Raw genomic sequence first — 17,882 nt, 5'->3', positions numbered from 1 at the left:
TATTTTCTGAGAGAGAGAGAAAGAGGAAACTTTATTTGTTTCTAGGGTTAGTTCTACGAGAAGCGTGTTGGTGTTTATGGATAATGTTTTGGTACTCTAGGTAGTTAATAACTTGGGTATTTACGATATGTTTAAGTCGCTTAAAAATGTTAGTATATAACATTTGTAACTAGTTAACACTGTTGCGTTTATACAACGCCATTTTCTACGACACAGGATCCGAAGTGGATTTCGTCCCCTGTCATTTACAGCAACACCAGAAACGAGCTTGTTAAACGATATGAAAGGTCTTATTTTTAAATGTTTTCTTATGAGATAAAAAAAGTGGAGTGGTTGATCATTTTCAAATACGAAATAATATAAGAGGTGCCATTCTTGCCTTGACTTAGAAAGTGAGGTATCTGGCATTTTGCCAAAAAAAAAAAAAAAAAAAACTTACGATGAACCACAGGCAATGAAAAGCGACTTCCTTCGCGAAGTGCAAAGTCTCTAATCTTTTTTTAGATGCAGAGACTACCACCTTGCAAGGCAAATACTGTGGGAGATACTAAGGGTAATGTGGCAGCTAGATACTAGCAGTGCTTAAATCTGTCTCCTAATAAAGTCGTTGAAGCGGGCTTTTTTGTGCACTATAACGAAATATTTAAGTTTTTATACTGAATTTAAGGCAAAATTACTAACCGATACGTGTGCTGGATACTGAACTTTGAGAAGTACACCACTGAAGTGCTGAATACTCATTAATGTAAAAAAAAATACTTACTTTCATGATGTATCTCTTGAAATGTACAACAAAAATCATTCAAAACACACATAAATACTAGCCTTCTAAAATGTTTCACTCCCATTTTAGCGCCTCACTGCGAAGAGCTAACTAAAAAAAATGCTCTGTGGTGATCCGCTGTGCAAGAAAAGTTTCTAATCGTGCTCCGCACCGCCGTAGGCAAATCTGATTAAGTGAAAGCTGTGTCTGGCGGTTGCCTCCCGCTGGATCCGAGAAGGAAATTGCGGCCGGTTGGGAACGGAGTTGTCATTTCCGCTTCTGATAAGCGGATTAAGTTTTAATTTTTTTCCTGGTGTAGTTTGTGCGTTTCTCATATCCTTCAGGCGCTTAGAATCTTGGCGGGGATGGTGAAGGTGAAAGGGACTTGTTCGTGCCTTTTTATACGGCCAGTGTGTTTTCATCCGCTGTTTTATTCTGAGCATTCGGTTCCCGCATACTAAATTTGCTTGTAGGTCAGAAGAAAAAAACGCCTGAGTGAGCATGAAGCACAAATCTGTGTTCGCAAAAAAAAAAAAAAAAAAAAAGAAAAAGAAAAATCTGCCGGCGTGTTCGCACAGGGCTTCGTTGGTAACGCATCTTTGATAACTTTTAACGATAATGCTGCAGCTGTTGTGCCCGTTTTCAGGCGCCTGTGCCGTTCTGCGCAGGACGGAAAGGCTGCGGTCGGAACTGCGTAGCGACACTGCACGGGAGAAGAAAGCTGACCGAAGGCGCGCTCCCCGTCAGCGCCTGCTTAATTTTTACGATGCCTGTCAGGTGGACGGCTTTGCAAGAGGGTGCAGCATGGTTCCACCGCTTTCAGATTTGACGTGGCATCGGAAGCCGCCCTCGCCGAGCGTTCCTTACCGCGACGTTGCGTCAACAGCGGCTGCCGTGTCAACGCTCCTTCCGCGTGTTGAAGGCATGGCGCACTTCCGCGAACGCCGGTGCCGCTCTATCTCGGCGTTTCAATTGAGGTTATGCCAAAGACACCAGACAGTTCATCTTGAAGGTGGAAGCAGTACACGAGACAGTGCCGTGAACTCGGGGTCAAGGAGCAAGGCGATATAGATTGAAAGATGCCGCAAGCGACTGCCTGCATTGCAAATAAAGCATTCAGACATAACACTACAGCTTTTTGCTAGCTTCGTGAAGGAAGAATTGTGGGTTAGCGGATATGCTTGACGAAAAAGAATCACCACGATGCGCCCTTGACTGCAGTTGAACCCTTCTTTTCCGACTTATCGTAACCTCCCCCATTTTCGGCGGGGTTACAGCAGTACACGAAAGGTGGCACATTCGAAATACGAACACAGAATGTCCAAGATCTAGATAGGGCTACAGTGAGGCAAGAGTAGCGAGTTTTATGCATCATGAACGTTAGCGTAGAGCTGGTTTAGGCGTACAGTGCTTAATGCAGCTGGGCCCGTTGGTGCGCTCGGGGATTCGTCGTTCGTTGCCGCTTACTTGTCGCGGCTTAACCCGCCTCTCGTCTGTGTCTGTCCGAACAGGGGTGGCGTAGTGGGGAGAAATAAAACTATTTCTTAATGCTTAGACTTTTTTTTTTTTTTTGGCTCGCAACCTGTGATTTTAGGGTGTTCAGACCAAATTTTCATCCGCTATTTTCACCCTGCATTTCGTGGTCCTTTTTGTGGACCACGAAAACCAGCAGCGCCATGTACGTGCCTTTCATTATAGCAAGCCTGAAGACGGAGTGTGCATAGGCGAGACCAAACGACTACCACTGGAGGCATGGCTCGTACGTGTCACCGTTGCTTAACACGCAGGTAGCCTTGGACAGATTCAAGGCAGAACACAAGTGCATAGACGAAAATAACAATGCGCTTTTAAATTAAAGCTCAGGTCGGATTAAAATAGGCGAAAAAGTCGCGTAAATAACGTGCTGTAGAGAGGCGAGGCAAAAACGTAACAAAAACAGGTAAAGGAAAAGCCAGACTCGCGCTGTCGCGAGCGGCACCAAACGCAACAAAGACGAAACAAAGAAAATGAGCTCGACCTGCGCTAACAACTGCCTTCGGCTATTTCAAACCGCACACATACTGTCAGCTCCACCCGGTCGCCTGACAAAAAAGCGCGACAAGGATGATTTCACCATGAGTACCACGCGCTGTGTGACGATTCCCAAATAGTCGCCTCGTCTCCCTCGCTGCTGCACGTATGTAGGCTGTACGCATGTCACGCCCTCTATGACGCGGTCTAGTGACCGTCTAGTGACTGGCGCACATGCATATCTTGCGCGCTTCGTCTTGCCGGCCGAGCATTTACAGGCACTTGTGGAGGATTTTCGCCTATTTATTCAAAAGCGCGCTGTAGGCACAGAATACGGAAGTAATTTTCTGTACTGTAGGGGGAGGCAGGGCTATTCTGACCTCAATGGTTTACTTTAACTGAACGGCAGCTCCATTTTTTGTTTTTTATTGCGTTTCATTTCTTAATATTCAACCATACCTCCCCCCTGAACTTTTTTGGCGACCTCAGCCATTTCTCGAAGGCACTTTCCAATCTCACTCAACAGTACGATGCCGTTCAGTAATGTCTAGGGGCTGAATTGTTGTATATTCACTGATATCCCAACTTTCCTCCAATCGAGCTTCTTAATAGGCCTTCGAAAGGGGTTGTGAATAACGCCAAAAAAGTTACTGTCTGTTTGCCTGACGTCTATTGTGACAGGGGACTCTTCACTCTTCTTACGAAACATTGCGGTTCCAGTATGAGCTCCGTAGATGCATATCCAAGGGTCCATTTTAAGCCTCCCCAACCTCATTGTTTCGAGTTGCCTCCATGAGTGACGGGCTTTCGAAAGAATTAAACTATATTTATTAATCTTTGGTTGCAAATAGGCAAGCTTTTTGTTTGTGGATTGTTTGGATAACCCCATTACTTGGGAGAACTTTCAGCAAAGTGAGATTTTTGAACTATAATCTTTAGTCTTTCTAGTTTCCCCCACTATACATTATAATTACGTTTTCAGCTATCTAGGGTGCTGGTACCTTTAAGGCTGTGATGCGCTCCGACTATAGTTCCACGACCTTTCTCTGTTGAGTATCGCCTGGATCCATCAGCCCCCGCACGGGGCACCTTGACTAATCTTGGTGACGGTAATGGCGATACCGCGGACCCCGAGCCCCCAAACATAAGCTGGAACCAACCGTAGCGATGTGTTTTAAGGTGAAGGGTAGAAGCCTCAAACGGTGGCCGTCGGAGCCCAAGTGAAGCTCCGGCGGATGGGCTCCCTGTCTGTTTACCAGGCAGGGAGCTCCGGGACCTCTCTCGGTATTAATGTAACCCGAGCGAAGTACCCCCGTCCCCTGCTTTTATACTATAGCATATAGTATTTTCAACCCCCCCCACCCCCCACACCCCCCCCAAACGTGATCGTTCCCTGAGAAGGGGCCGCACCGAAGTTTCTTTTCCTCCATTGCCTTCGATCTCTCTTCGAAAGCCCGATGATTTCTCGCGCTTTTTTGGCAATGGAATCCCTGGATAAGTCAAAACCCATCACCTCCCAGTCTGTTTTTCTGATTTCCAAGTTTCTCGAAAGCCTTATCGGAAAGTCATACAAGGCTAAGAAACTCACAACGGGAGAAGTTTTGATTGAAGTAGAAAACAAACAACAATCCTCTAACCTCCTCAAGCAAGCGCGCATGGTCGACGTTGACATCAAGATCACGCCCCATCGCAGCCTCAATAGCTGCCAGGGCGTGATCTCTGATCGGGATCTAATAAATGAGACTGAAGCAGATCTGCTCGAGGGCCTCTGAGATCAAAGCGTGACAGCAGTGAGGCGAATCACCATACGCCGAAATGATCAAATTATTCCAACCAAGCACATAATCTTGACGTTCGACCGCTCAACACTTCCTGAGTCTGTCAACGAAGGTTTCATGAGATGTCCAATCCGACCCTAATGCCAAACCCACTTCGCTGCTTCAAGTGTCATCGGTTTGGGCACAGCACTTCCTCTGGCCGTGGTAAACTTGACGTGCACATCATCACTTAACCGACAATTGTGCATTCGAGAGCTCCACCTGTGTCAACTGCCAGGGACCGCATGCTGCCTATTCTAGGAGATATGAAAAATTCATGAAGGAAAAACAAATCATTGCCTCAAAAGTCAACGAGAACATCACCTTCTCAGACGCGCGAAAGAGGTTCGCCTCTTTCCCTCTGGGGAAGTACGCCGACACAGCTCGCCGGGGGGAGGAGCGGCGTCTGGTTTCGGCAGGGACCCAGTACCGAGAGTCGCACTTAGTCGCAGCCCAACCCGCCTCCGCCCCGCTTGCTGAGCCAGCAGCGGCTGTGGTGGCAACCATGTCGGTTGGGGATGCCGCTGCATCCACTGCTTCCTCTCCACCGGCCCAAACCACATGCGAGGGCACGGAAGAAATGGAGACGGAGGCACCCGGGGCGCTGCCTCTTCCACCCGGGGTGCTCCTGACGCCCTCGGCGGTCGCGGCTCCAACGAAAGGCGCTGGGAAGGGTGCCAAGTCCAAGGGGGCCGGTCCGCTGGCTACTCCCCACAAATCTGATGACGAGATGGATGTGGCACCTTTCCTGTCTGCTTTGCAGCGGAAGGAGCGAGTCCCTTCATCCAAACCTCCAGAGCAGGTAAAAAAAAACCCTTCCAAGAGTCCAAGCCCCGTAAGGCCTTACATAAATAGTCACACTTCAGTAGCTCTGAACACTTAATAATGGGAAGAGAAAATATTGTTCAATGGAACTGCACAGGCCTTCTGAATAATCTTGACGACGTGTACGAGATTCTGCATGCTAATCAGCCAAGTGTTCAAGTGTGTTCAAGAAACACATTTAAATTCCAATCATACAAATTTCTTAAATAGCTATATGGTATTCAGAAAGGATAGGGCTGGCTGCACACACTCTTCGGGCGGTGTGGCCATAATCGCCCGGAAATCCTTAGCATGCCACCCTATCACCTTGAACACTCTCCTTGGGGCTGTAGCAATTCGCACAATAATATTTAATAGGTTGATAACGGTATGCTTCATTTACATTCGTCATGATTTTGCACTTTCGAGCTCTGACTTCGAGGCGCTGGTTGACCAACTGCCCGAACCATATATCCTCACAGGTGACTTTAATGCGCACAATTCTCTTTGGGGCTCTTCTCGCATGGATGCACGAGGTCGCCTGATAGAGAGATTCCTTACATTTTCAGGAGCATGTCTCTTCAACAAAAATAAGCCCACATACGTTAATATAGGACCCAACACACACTCATATCTTGCCTTGGCTATTGGCTCTGCAGTTCTCTTTCCTCTTCTCGAGTGGGGTGTGGACACTGACCCATATGGCAGTGACCACTTCCCCACCTCCCTAATATATATAGGTAAAGGCCCACGCAGTTCATTTTGCCAGAACAGGTTCAATGAAGCAAGAGCTAACTGGAATACATTTACAGATACATCCAAACTACACTACACAACTATAAGACACCTGCACATTGAAGAAGCTTCCCAACTTCTCACGGCGCACATCCTCAACGCAACCGAAAAGTCCATTCCCCATGCCTCTGGTGCCCCGCACAACCAGAGGAGGCCGTAGTGGAATTAGGACTGTAGGAGGGCGCGAGAGGCCCAGAACAAGGCGTGGGGTATCCTTCGTCGGTACCCCACGTCGGGTAACCTCCTTTTGTTCAAACGGGCCAAGACGTTTGCAAAACGTGTGCGCCGTGAGGCAAAACGAGAGAGTTGGCACACCTTCTTGACATCGATTAATTCTTACACGGACACACACAAAGTCTGGACACATATACGTAAGCTCAAAGGACAACAGACACACAGCCTGCTCCTGGTTAGCACAACAGGGGACACACTCGAAGACCAGGCTAACACACTTCACTTGCACAACACTTCGAACACGTGTCCAGTTCAGCACACTACACACTTTCATGTAACACAAAACATCTGCAGAAAAGAAGTCCTTGCGTGATAAAAGTTTCACACTTCCTACAATTCTCCTTTTTCAATTCATGAGCATAAGGCCGCTCTATCCACATGAAAACCTTCAGCTCCAGGTGCAGATAAACACCATGATACAACACCTACACTCAGACACCCTTGAAACACTTCTACATCTATACAATAAAATATGGCTTTCGGGGCACATTCCACGCTTTTGGAGGGAGGCCATAGTAGTGGCCTTTCTGAAGCAGGGGAAGGACTCTTCCTTTCCCGCTAGCTATCGGCCCATCGCCCTTACAAGCTGTCTGTGCAAGCTCCTCGAGAAGATGATTAACAGGAGACTTGTGTACTTTCTTGTGTACGACGGTCTTCTCGAGGGCTGCCAGGCAGGCTTCAGGGCGGGGCGATCCACGAATGACCAACTTGTCGCTTTTGAATCATACATCAAGGACGGTTTCATTCACAATCAGTTTTGCGCAACGGTGTTTTTTGACCTTGAGAAGGCCTATGACACCGCTTGGCGTTTCGGGATCCTCAGTGACCTGAAGTATTTCGGTGTTTCGGGCCATATGCTCAACACCCTGGCTAGTTAAATGTCTGAAAGAACGTTTCGTGTAAGAGTTGGTAATGCACTGTGAAGGATTCATGTGCAAGAAAACGGCGTGCCGCAAGGTGGAGTTTTAAGCTGTACTCTGTTTATAATTAAAATAAATTCTCTTGGTAAGACATTGCCACCTACCATTTCTTACTCTATGTATGTAGACGACGTGCAGATATCTTTTAAATTTTGTAATATGTCAATCTGTGAACGTCAAGTCCAGCATGGTGTTAAAAAACTTGCCAGTTTGGCAGACGAAAATGGTTTTAAACTCAATCTAGAAAAAAGTTCTTGGGTTGTGTTCTCCAGGAAGCGCGGGATCCATCGGGACCCAGATATTAACATCTTAAGTAAAAATGCCTAAAAACTATGAATATTCTTAAAGTTCTCTCCCACCAGTCGTATGGTGCAGACAAGCAACTCCTTCTGCGTGTTCATAGCGCCCTAGTCGGATCTCGCTTGAACTTCGGCAGTGTCGTATATGGGTGTGCAACAAAAAAGGCACTAAAAATGCCGGAGCCGGTGCTGCATTTAGGGCTACGCCTTGCATGTGGCGCTTTTCGCACTAGCCTTGTCGAAAGTCTGTATGTAGAATGCAATGAATGGTCCCTATATCAGAGGGTGTACTTACGTGGACGTTTTATATGCCTAAAAAATCATGTTTATGACAAATCATCCTTTCACTCCGACCATTAATGATGCATCCTCACAGCAACTCTTTTTAAATCGTCCATCAATCTCCATGCCGTTTCCTCTAAGAGTGCGAGAAGAAGCTTCTGAGCTAGCAGTTTCGTTTTCAGGCATCCACAAGACACCCATCATTGATTCCATTCCACCGTGGCGTCTCCGCCCTGTGTCATGTGACCTGTCTATGCAATTTAACAAGAACAGGTCATGAAGAATTGCGATTCTGCAGCATTTCTTGTTTGTGCAGGATAAGTACCGTTGTACAGAGTTTTACAGTGGCGCGTCCAAGACTGCAACTGCTGTGGCTTGTGCTGCGCATGGGCCAAACTTTCGTGTCAGTAAAACAATGATAATTTGTAGCAGTATATTCACAGCGGAAGCATACGGTATTTTAATGATATCAAATCACATAGTCCAACATCAAATCTTAAAATCCATCGTGTGCACGGACTCTCTTAGCGTTGTACGTGCACTTGCATCCGGAAAGCGTTCTAAAAACTTTGTCATCAATCATGTTTTTAAGGCTATCATGTCTGCATATGTATCAAACCTTCAAATAACTTTCTGTTGGGTTCCAGGGCACTCTGGAATTGCCGGGAACGAAACCGCAGATCGAATTGCCACTGCTGCTATAGTCTTGAATACAGTGGATATAGCAACAGTGCCGTACACAGACATGAAGCAACACATCAGACACCAACTTCGCAACAGATGGCAAACACACTGGAGTGAACAGACAGATAACAAGTTACACGTGATAAAACCACGCTTGGGACCATACACCACTGACACACGCAAGAGATACACAGAAGTTGCCCTTGCTAGGTTACGGATCGGGCACACACATGTCACACACTCGTATCTCCTCACGGGGTCTTCAAGACCTATGTGTGGCAGGTGTGGAGAGGCCCTGTTCATAGTTCACATACTCATTCAATGCAAAGCACTTCACACAACACGACGCAAACACTCCCCACAACTGTACAGACTACACATCCCGTTACACCCAGCTCTTTTCCTCTCTGACGATCCCGTGTTTTCTGTCCAGTGTGTTTTTAAATATTTAGCAGAAGCAAAATTTTTAGACCTCATTTCATACCACGCATAATCACAACCTGGTCTTCTACACCAGCCATCCTCATTGTCTTTTACTGATTCTACTTTCGTCCGTATTGAGTGATTTGAGTGCTTAGATATTCATCTCTCACAATAACCACTGTTTTGGCACTCGTTGTCCCAGTTGGCCTTGCGCCATTAACCACCAACCATCATCATCATGGATCCATCAGCAGTGATGGTCTTCCGCTCCATTTCCTGTGTCATTGAGTGACCCTATCGACCCCTTTTCAGTAACGGCTGGAGCATCACCTACCGTGTGAGCCCTGCCAGGAGTCTGCTTGCGCCTAACTGTGCACAGGATGTTTCCCGCAAGTTAACGGTGGTACCTTCGTTGATTGTTGTTACATTACCACTTTCGTCTCCCCAGGCGTACGTTCGGTTGCTACCGACGTCAGGTTTCTTTTCCGTCGCTCTTAAATCTTTTCCGTCTCTCTAATGTCCACGAAACAATTGTAATATGGCATGAGGGTGACCAATGTTGAACCTGCTAACCAGCTTCGATATCCTCCCAAATTATTTTTTCATCTCGAGGGCTTGACACTTTCGTGTGCTTGGGCTTCTAAATGAAATGCTTGTTTCCTGAATCAGTTTTCAAGTTTATTGCTCACGTTTGCCCTTGTTGTGCTACTTCTAGATCTGAATTAGCTTAGTAAAGCTCGTCCGTGCTTGTTGTTCCTATGCTGTTATCATCCTTGTCTTTTAAGAAAACGCATTCTTTTTCAGCAACCTGCCAGTTCTGCTCTTATATGCCCTTCTCTTGCATTGTCCCTCTCCTCAAATCAAGCTTTATTCTGGCCCTAACCATTCTCTGAACACTAATCTTGATCTCAACGCAGCACCTCTACATCTTGCACAATGCCGTGGGTTCTGGTTTGCATAAAAAATAACGTCTGTCTCGTTTGACAGCGTATCAGTCTATTGACCATAGATTAGGAGTCCCAACATTCGTTGAACCGGTCTTGCGGTTCAGCGCACGTTGGCAAATGTTAGGGACTCTACGCATATCGTGCGTTAGGCATTCAAAACGGACGTAACACTATATAGGCTTTTGCTCGTTTCTACCCAAAGTAAACAAACGATAAGGTAAACAACGTAAAATTAGGCCATGTCGGTAACGAAAAAATGACACGGGTGTAAAAAGAAAAGGCGCGCAGGTTCTTGCGTACGCCGACAAAGCGCCGTCGTTGTCAAATGAACTCCTCCTGCAGGAAGGAGAACGCCGCCGAGAGGAAAACCCGATTTGACGGCGCGAACTAATAAAAAAAAACTTGCGCCGTCAGTAACGTTAGGAGAAAACGGGCAATATGTGTATCTCTTGACAAGTAGCGTAAACTCGGTATGGCGAAATGAATGCTGCCAAAGCTTTATAGCTGCAAGCTGCGGCTGCTGCAACTGATACCGTTACTACACGTGGGGAGTGATGATAGGGATTCTGTGTCCTCGAGGCTATAAATGCGTAGCAAATTTGTTCTGGCAGAACAGAATGTGCTCGAAGCAACGTAGCACACATTACCTGCCACCGCCGCCTCAGACGTGATAGCTCAAAAAGCAGCCCACGCTTTTTATCTTTTTTGTAGCCCTTCTTTCTGACGACAGTAGGGACAGCAATGTCCCTGTTTTCGTAGCGCTCTTTGGCCGCCGATTGCACGTGCGCCAGTAACGATTCGCCGTTCCACAAGCTCCGGGCAGTGCTGACGAGACCGGGGCTGGCGTATGCCTATGAGGGAAGCGAACGTGCGAGTGTGGAGTGTCCCTCCCGGTGTACACATTCGTGCCCGCGTCGTCGGCTGCTGTATACGAGCGGGCTGCGGGGTTTGGAACTACTCTCTTATACGCATTGTCAGCCCCTCTGTATATCTCGACGCTTCGGCAGCGAGCAACGCAGTGGGCAAAACTGGCTACACATTGGGTGCTATAAGAATGGCCCTGTAGTATACGAGGGCTGTTTATGCGGCTGCACTATACCAGATAACGGACAACCCCCGAACGCTGAAACGACTCCATTGTACGTACGTGTACCTTCGGATGCTGTTCGTTTTTGCAGGCTTGTTGTTCTTTTTTGTTTCTTTGGGCGGTAATATTGTGCTGCGTGGCGCATTGGCGATAAACTGTGGCCGAGGCGCCGTACTCACGTCCGTCCGTGTTTTCTCCGCTCGCGCTCGCGCTTCCACCAGTCCGCGAAGTGGAGTATACGGCGACGTGTCCGTCCAATGTTGTTATTGCTGCTGTTGCGAAAGGAAGCAGGGAAAACATTCGTTTTATCGTAAGCTGCGCGCTGCCGACGACGGCGTGTCGAACGTCTTCCTCAGATGCGAAAAAAATGCGGATCCAATTATTTGGGTCTGGCTCGCGAACCCCGTGCACTTCCCCTGTTTTTCCTTCGCTGTACGGGAAGAAATGAAAGCGGATGTTGTCATTCGACGCTCCTACCAATCGTTTGACGGTCAAGCCTTTTGGCTACAATTTGAAAAGAAGTATGCACTTGTCAGGGAACGAAACGAACAGTGAAGTGCGGAGTTCGTTTTCTCTTTTTGGAGAGCGAAATGTCGTTCGCGCTCCGCATCCGACCGCCAAGGGGATCACGCGCATACTCGGCGCTCCCGCGCGCTTTTCTTGTTCTTTTGTTGCTTCTTTCGTGTGTGTAGACGTGTACTAAAACGAGAACATTTTTCTCTCGTCTCGAGAAGCGGTTCTCGGACTTGGGGCAGCGGACGATGTTTTAACAATCGTTTGTCCGGACGACGTTATCTTTGTTCGTGGGCAAACACGTGTCACCTTTTTGCACGCGTGAAGCGCCTTTCTCGTATTGCTCCCTGAAAAAAAAAACAAAAAAAAACAGGATCGGTAAGATGTGTTGATATGAAAATACGGCCCCGGGATATTACACATTTGGAACAGCGGCACGTTATTGCCAAGGGAAGCCTTGACTTCTACGCGGAAGGAGAGAATACACTTCAGGGGAGCAAGTATAGTCTATGGGCACTGAATCAGACCTATAAAAATACGCGTTGAGAAAAATACGGTTTATATCGCCTGAAAGTAAGAAGGCAGTCGCGCAGCACAGAGTTTCCTATGTGAAATGCAGCGGAGACGACAGGTAATTTAGTGCTTTCCCAACACACTGGGTGGGGATAGTGAGTAGTGGTTCAGATACGGAAGTTGAGTGATCATTGGGAAGCCGATGAGGTGTTCTCCCACTTTTCCAGTGGGGGAATAATTGTATGAAGGCAAATGAAACGGGTGGCAACGGTCCACACGTCAGACGGTTTCCGCCAAAATATATGAGGCAACAGTTCGTTGGTTCGCGCGCTAGGAATTCCTATTTTTTAAATAAATACGATTCCCGTAGAACTCAATGTACTAGTAATCGTTTTTGGTTCCGCAAAGTGGCTAGAACGGAACCTCCATTTAAAATTGCGAATAAAGGCATTTTTAATGTACCGTACTTGTCCGTTTCGTTGCCTATGGATATCACCATTGCGTAGGCTATTTGACATTTGAACGGCGTATGATAATGTATGTCAGCGTGTATTTTCCACAAGAATATGCAGCCATGATATCACACGTACAGTTGCGTAGCGCATAGGTATCAACATGCGTACTGCGCGCGGGCTCAGATTACGCGCGTGCCGCCATGGACTGAGGTGCGGAGTCTATTACATGTACATTGCAGTGTTCGTATTTGTGGGTTGCAGAACTTGTGCGCATCAAGTTTTTACTCGCGTTTTAGTTGAAGCCGTGGTTTCTGTGTAATAAAGCGATCGTGATGGTTCATCCGAGACTTTGCGTACGTCTCTGCAATTTTTTTTTCCAATTCTTTTTATTGCTCATCCCTTAATATTCTGGTGCGTTTTGGCTAAGAATACGGTTTTTTGTCGTGCCTGGTGGTCTTAAAGCTGGGCGCACAACACGCTTCAAATGAGATACGGGTCGCCGCTCTTCTTTCCTGCCCCTATGGGGACCAGATGTTACGCTTTAAACTGCCACACGTACTAAATGAATAACCATTTTATTCTTTGCACCTTTTATCTAAAAGTTTGCAGTGCGCGTATTTTTCCAAGGATTGTGTTTTTTTCGCTCGGCAAATCACCTGTTTGACCTGTATTTTTGACACGGCTACTGGAAACTTTACAGTGCGCGTATTTTTTGTTTATATTTATGCCTATGCTCCAAATTACTGTTTTTTCCTTCGTGTTTTGACGTGTATTGTGACGAGCGCAGTTGTTCGAGATGTTTTTAATTACTGTTTTCCTTTTCCGTGCTTTCACGTGTAATTTTGTGACGAGTGCAATTTTTCAAAGATGTTTTCTGCTTGCTAAGTTTTCTTTCAAATTGCATACTGCTTTATTGCTTTTCTAATATTATTGTCTTGCCTCCTGCCAAGTGGACAGGGCAATGGACGCCTTCAAGCCCGTTTAAGTGGCTTTTTGTTCATTGCCCTCAGCATCTGTATCGCTTGATGTTGATGCTGAAATAAAGTTTGATTTGTTCACAGAACATAATGCGTCTCCTATGGAAAAGAGAAGGCTACAAGTTGCAGCAATGAAGAAGAAAATATAGTCAACACTTAGTTCATTGATTCACCCGCTGCGGTGGCTTAGTGGCTAAGGCGTTGTGCTGCTGAGCACGAGCACGCGGGTTCGATTCCCGGCCGCGGCGGACGCTTTTCTGATGGAGACGAAACGCAAAAACGCCCGTGTGTACGAGATTTCGGCGCACGATAAAGATCCCCAGGGGGTCAAGATTAATTCGGTGCCCTCCACTATGGCGCATCTCATCGCCTGCGTTGCGTAGGCGCGTTAAACCCTACAATCAATCAAATAGCTCATTAATTAATATAAATGTCTTGGGTTGCATTCCCATATATTCAGCTTGGATATGTTTGATATATAAAATAAATATAATATATAACTACAAAATAATATATGAACTTCTATGTAAAATATAGAAGATTGGATGTGCCAAAAAGGGAGGATGCTTTTTGTCAAGCTAAATTGTGACATGCGTTTCCAAATGACACCCTGACGTATTGTATGGTATGCAACCGACCAAGATCATTTTAATTATGTGTTTGCCCAGGCAGTCGCATATCTTGAGGCGGGAAATCATGGCTGGGTGGTTAAACTAAAAGAAATAAAAGCGCCATCATTTATCGAGGTGACGGCAACAGTTTTTGTCGCATCGATACGTCGAACGTCACTCTGATGTTGGTGTTGTAAGGTGTTGGCTGCTGAACTATTTTGTCAGCGCAGTAATATACGAATAAAATGCCTACCACGAGGCGCATGCCGTTCACACATCACGCGGTGTGTCCTGTTGGGTAAAGGAAGGGGAGCACATAATAATGTGAACCGCAGGAATTCGCGTCTGCTCATTGAAAGGCGATATTATGTTACGAGCTCATCTGTGAGAAACTCTTCATCGTGCGACAGAAGCCATCTCCCGGCAGTCGCGGACAGCCCTACCTAGTGGACTCGGAGTGAATGAGCCACAGTAAGGCTCGGCGGTTATCGCGTTACAGATAACGGCGCTGCAGAATGTGCGGCTCCTTACGTCATGGACTACGATCGGCGGCATTAATAACGTTTGTAGTAGTGCTTGCAAGGTGTAGTAGGGTGCTGTAGGTACTGCAACCTGCTAAACTTTTTTCGTCGCTCCGCGATTCATAAAAGATCCGAGGCATGGACCTACTATAAGTGAGCAAACCTAAACTACCAAATGGCAGTTGTGCTCCTCACGGTGGAGCTAGCTGCAGTCCTCTGTCAAGTATTATAAAAAAATGTTGTCAGACTTCTCGGGCAATATTGGAAAAAAAGAAAAAAAAAGACGGCAGTATGCCTAAGTTATTTTTTAAATTTTGTTATAATAGTCAAAAAGGTAGGTGTGTAAAGCTCACAAACCTGTGAGGCCGGTTTGTTTTGTCCAACGTGTTTTCCATCGTGCGCCGCCAAGCACGTCCCAACAGTATTAGAAATTCACTGGACCGATGTCTCTCGTTTCACTTGTTAACATCGTTTTTTTTAACCCGCGAAAGTAACGATTCCTACACTTCTAATGATTCTTACATTACTACCGCGAAACTAACGATCCCTACATTACTATCCCTTTACTACTTAATTTTACGCTCTTGCTCCGTTCGCCATGTTCACTTGAAGAACGATAATGCATGTTTTCATCGCTGTGGCAGTGCTAACTACTTGAAAGTGGAATTTCAAGCGTTCTTGTTCAGGCCATGCATCCAGCTTCCTGCAATATACAGACGTTTTATTATTCAGACTTGTTATTTTGGGACTGTCCAGACTCTTATAGGATCCCGTGCTTCAGCTTCACCACAATGTCCTGGAAAAGCAAATTCGGCGAATAACAGCAACATGCCTCACTTCCGAGATTGTTTATAAAATTCAGGTTGCCCAGTTTGCCACCGCAGCGATGCAATAGCCGGCACACACCACTTGCTGTGGTATTGCCTGGCCTGGCGTCCGACGAGACTACGACATCTTGCGGCGATGGGCCTCTGCGTAGACGCCGCACTTGCATACAGCGCATGGATTCGTTCCCTCTTAGACTTCATCCACGAAGCGAACATTTTCATGATCATCTAATCAACTTTCCTCATCATCAACTCATACCGCTTATCTATGCCCTGTGGCATAATAAGCGCTCTTTAGAAAAAAAACAACAGCAGCGTGCATACTAGTCGGCTCAAAAACATGATCTTTGCTGTAGTACTGCGCAGTGCAGAACGACATGCTTGCATGACGTTATGTATGGATTGTTCAATGGAGCATATTGTGGTGAAGCGGAAGATCAGGATTGTGTTAAGCCCGTTCTACATGGTGCGAATTCACCTGCGAATTCGCAGCTGCGGTGCCGCTCGTGCGGAGAAACGACCTGTCTTCGTAACTTCACCAACAACGAAAATCGTTTAACCGCACGAGCGGGGCTGCAGCTTCGAATTCGCAGGCGAATTCGCACCATGTAGAACGGGCTGTAGTGTAGCCTCCGAGCCACGCAATCACCGACTTCCCTGTAAAGGATGCATTGCAGCTACAGGGTAATGTGGCGGGGAAGCAAACGTTGGCATTAATGTCATGAATACTTGCACTGCTTCCACTACATGATTTATTTCTTGTAAGGATGCAGCGATACTTATCTCTGTATGGCTGTGAGATAATAGTGGGTAATTTTCGCAAGCCGAAGGAAGCGTGAATTGTGCCTGTAATTTTTTTATTTGCGGGAAATCTGAGAAACACGCGTCTGGTCTATTCTACTCCGCATTTTATTTAATGGCTAAAACGTAACGCTTTCAGTTCACGACTGCATGTGTCTTTTGTGATAGCCCTCCCGATTTCACGTGTACTGCTTCAGAATTATCTTAATTTCTTGTAATTCCTTTATTTAAACATGATTGTAAATTAGAACATTTCCAACCGATTTTCTTTATTAAAATGCGACAAAGCGCAAAAAAAACAGCTCTACACCGGTATTGTTATAAATAAAGATACTGCGTAATGACAAAATCAATACCATTCATTAACCTAGATAAATAAAGATTCGCCTGAAATAAGTGAAAGGCCTGCACCAGGCTTTGGTTTAGTTTAGTTCTGGTCGCTATACAATAGTTTTAAGGGTATAGTAGTTGCGTTTACCCGGTTAGTTCGCTTGAGGAAAAATGTGGGCATCAGCATTGTCTTTGGCAGCGAAAGAGCGCATAAAATCTCGTTGGTTGCGGGCGTGCGCTGGCGCGACGTCCTCATTGGGTGCGTCGCGCCATGAAGCTGTGGACACAGGTTGTATCGGCCTGGAATCCCTGTTGGTTGCAGCTATGAACGCGTGAATGCACTCATGGCTGTGAACGCAGGTATGCATTGGTTACGATTGATCTGATTGATTGTTGGGTTCAACGTGCCGACGCAACGCAGGCGATGAGGCGCGCCGTAGTGGAGGGCTGTGGATTAATTTTGACCACCTGGGTATCTTTAACGTCGCCTAAATCTCGTGCACACGGGTGTTTTTGCTTTTCGCCTCCACCAGAAAAGCGGCCGCCGCGGCCGGGAATCGAACTGCATTGGTTGCGAACGCGGAAATGCGTTGGTCTGGCGTCCGCATTGGTTGCGACACGTCACGGGGCTGCCTAGCAACGGCGTAATCATTGCTTAGGCGGCAGCCAAGCCGAGGGGAAGAGGCGGGTATGCGCCGGCTGGACGTTAGGCCTAACGCTACGCGCAACTGCGTCATTGTTGGTGAGGGGCCAGCCGAACTGCGGGCGGCGCAACAGGAGGGCTGACGCAATCGCGCTCTGGCTTCACCCAGCGGCGAAGCAGTCCCCACCGAGCCATATGGCGGCGCGGCGCTTACAATACCGGTATATATTCCTTCGGCGTCGCCTCATCTCCAGAGCATTCAATCCGAGATTAGTGCTTCGCATTCACGACCTACGAGAAGTGCTTAGGGGGTCCTCGTACACCAAGCATACCATGGGGAACCCAGTCAGATTTATTGGTGTTGATTCTTTTGGCGTCACGCACGTGTTTTCCTGGCCTCGTTTTCTTTTTTCTTTTCTTTTTTTTTAGCCCGTTTTCAGCTCCGTTTTCAGATCCGGAAAAATCCGCCCGTTCTGTGTTTAAATGATGAAAGAGTGGGGAAAATTGGGAGAGAGAGGGGAGGGGAGGGGGGGCTGCCATACGCTTCCACTTCCCTCACGCCGTTCGGAGGTTTGTGTCACTATGGTGGTTGTCGCGTTAGACTTTGTTCTGCTCTCCCGTGCATC

At 46.8% G+C, this 17,882-nt stretch overlaps 1 protein-coding gene across 4 annotated transcripts in view; it reads left to right on the top strand.

The window, feature by feature from the left end:
• LOC144138782 (procollagen galactosyltransferase 1-A-like) overlaps positions 1-17,882 on the top strand; it is a 498,445-nt gene that overhangs the window by 143,337 nt on the left and 337,226 nt on the right. The window contains exon 9 of one of the 4 annotated variants that reach the window (XM_077671247.1): positions 1,432-2,455. The exons of the other annotated variants lie outside the window; for them this stretch is intronic. Coding sequence (XP_077527373.1) covers positions 1,432-1,834 — 403 coding nt within the window. The 3' untranslated portion in view covers positions 1,835-2,455. Of the gene's footprint in view, positions 1-1,431; positions 2,456-17,882 lie in introns of those variants that run through there. 4 annotated transcript variants of the gene reach the window in all.

Source organism: Haemaphysalis longicornis, unplaced genomic scaffold, assembly GCF_048455015.1.
Source record: "Haemaphysalis longicornis isolate Haplotype H1 unplaced genomic scaffold, Haemaphysalis longicornis Haplotype H1 scaffold_1, whole genome shotgun sequence".
NCBI lineage: Eukaryota > Metazoa > Arthropoda > Arachnida > Ixodida > Ixodidae > Haemaphysalis > Haemaphysalis longicornis.
The sequence above is the reverse complement of the archived record's forward strand: the minus strand, read 5'-3'. Positions and strand labels throughout refer to the sequence as shown.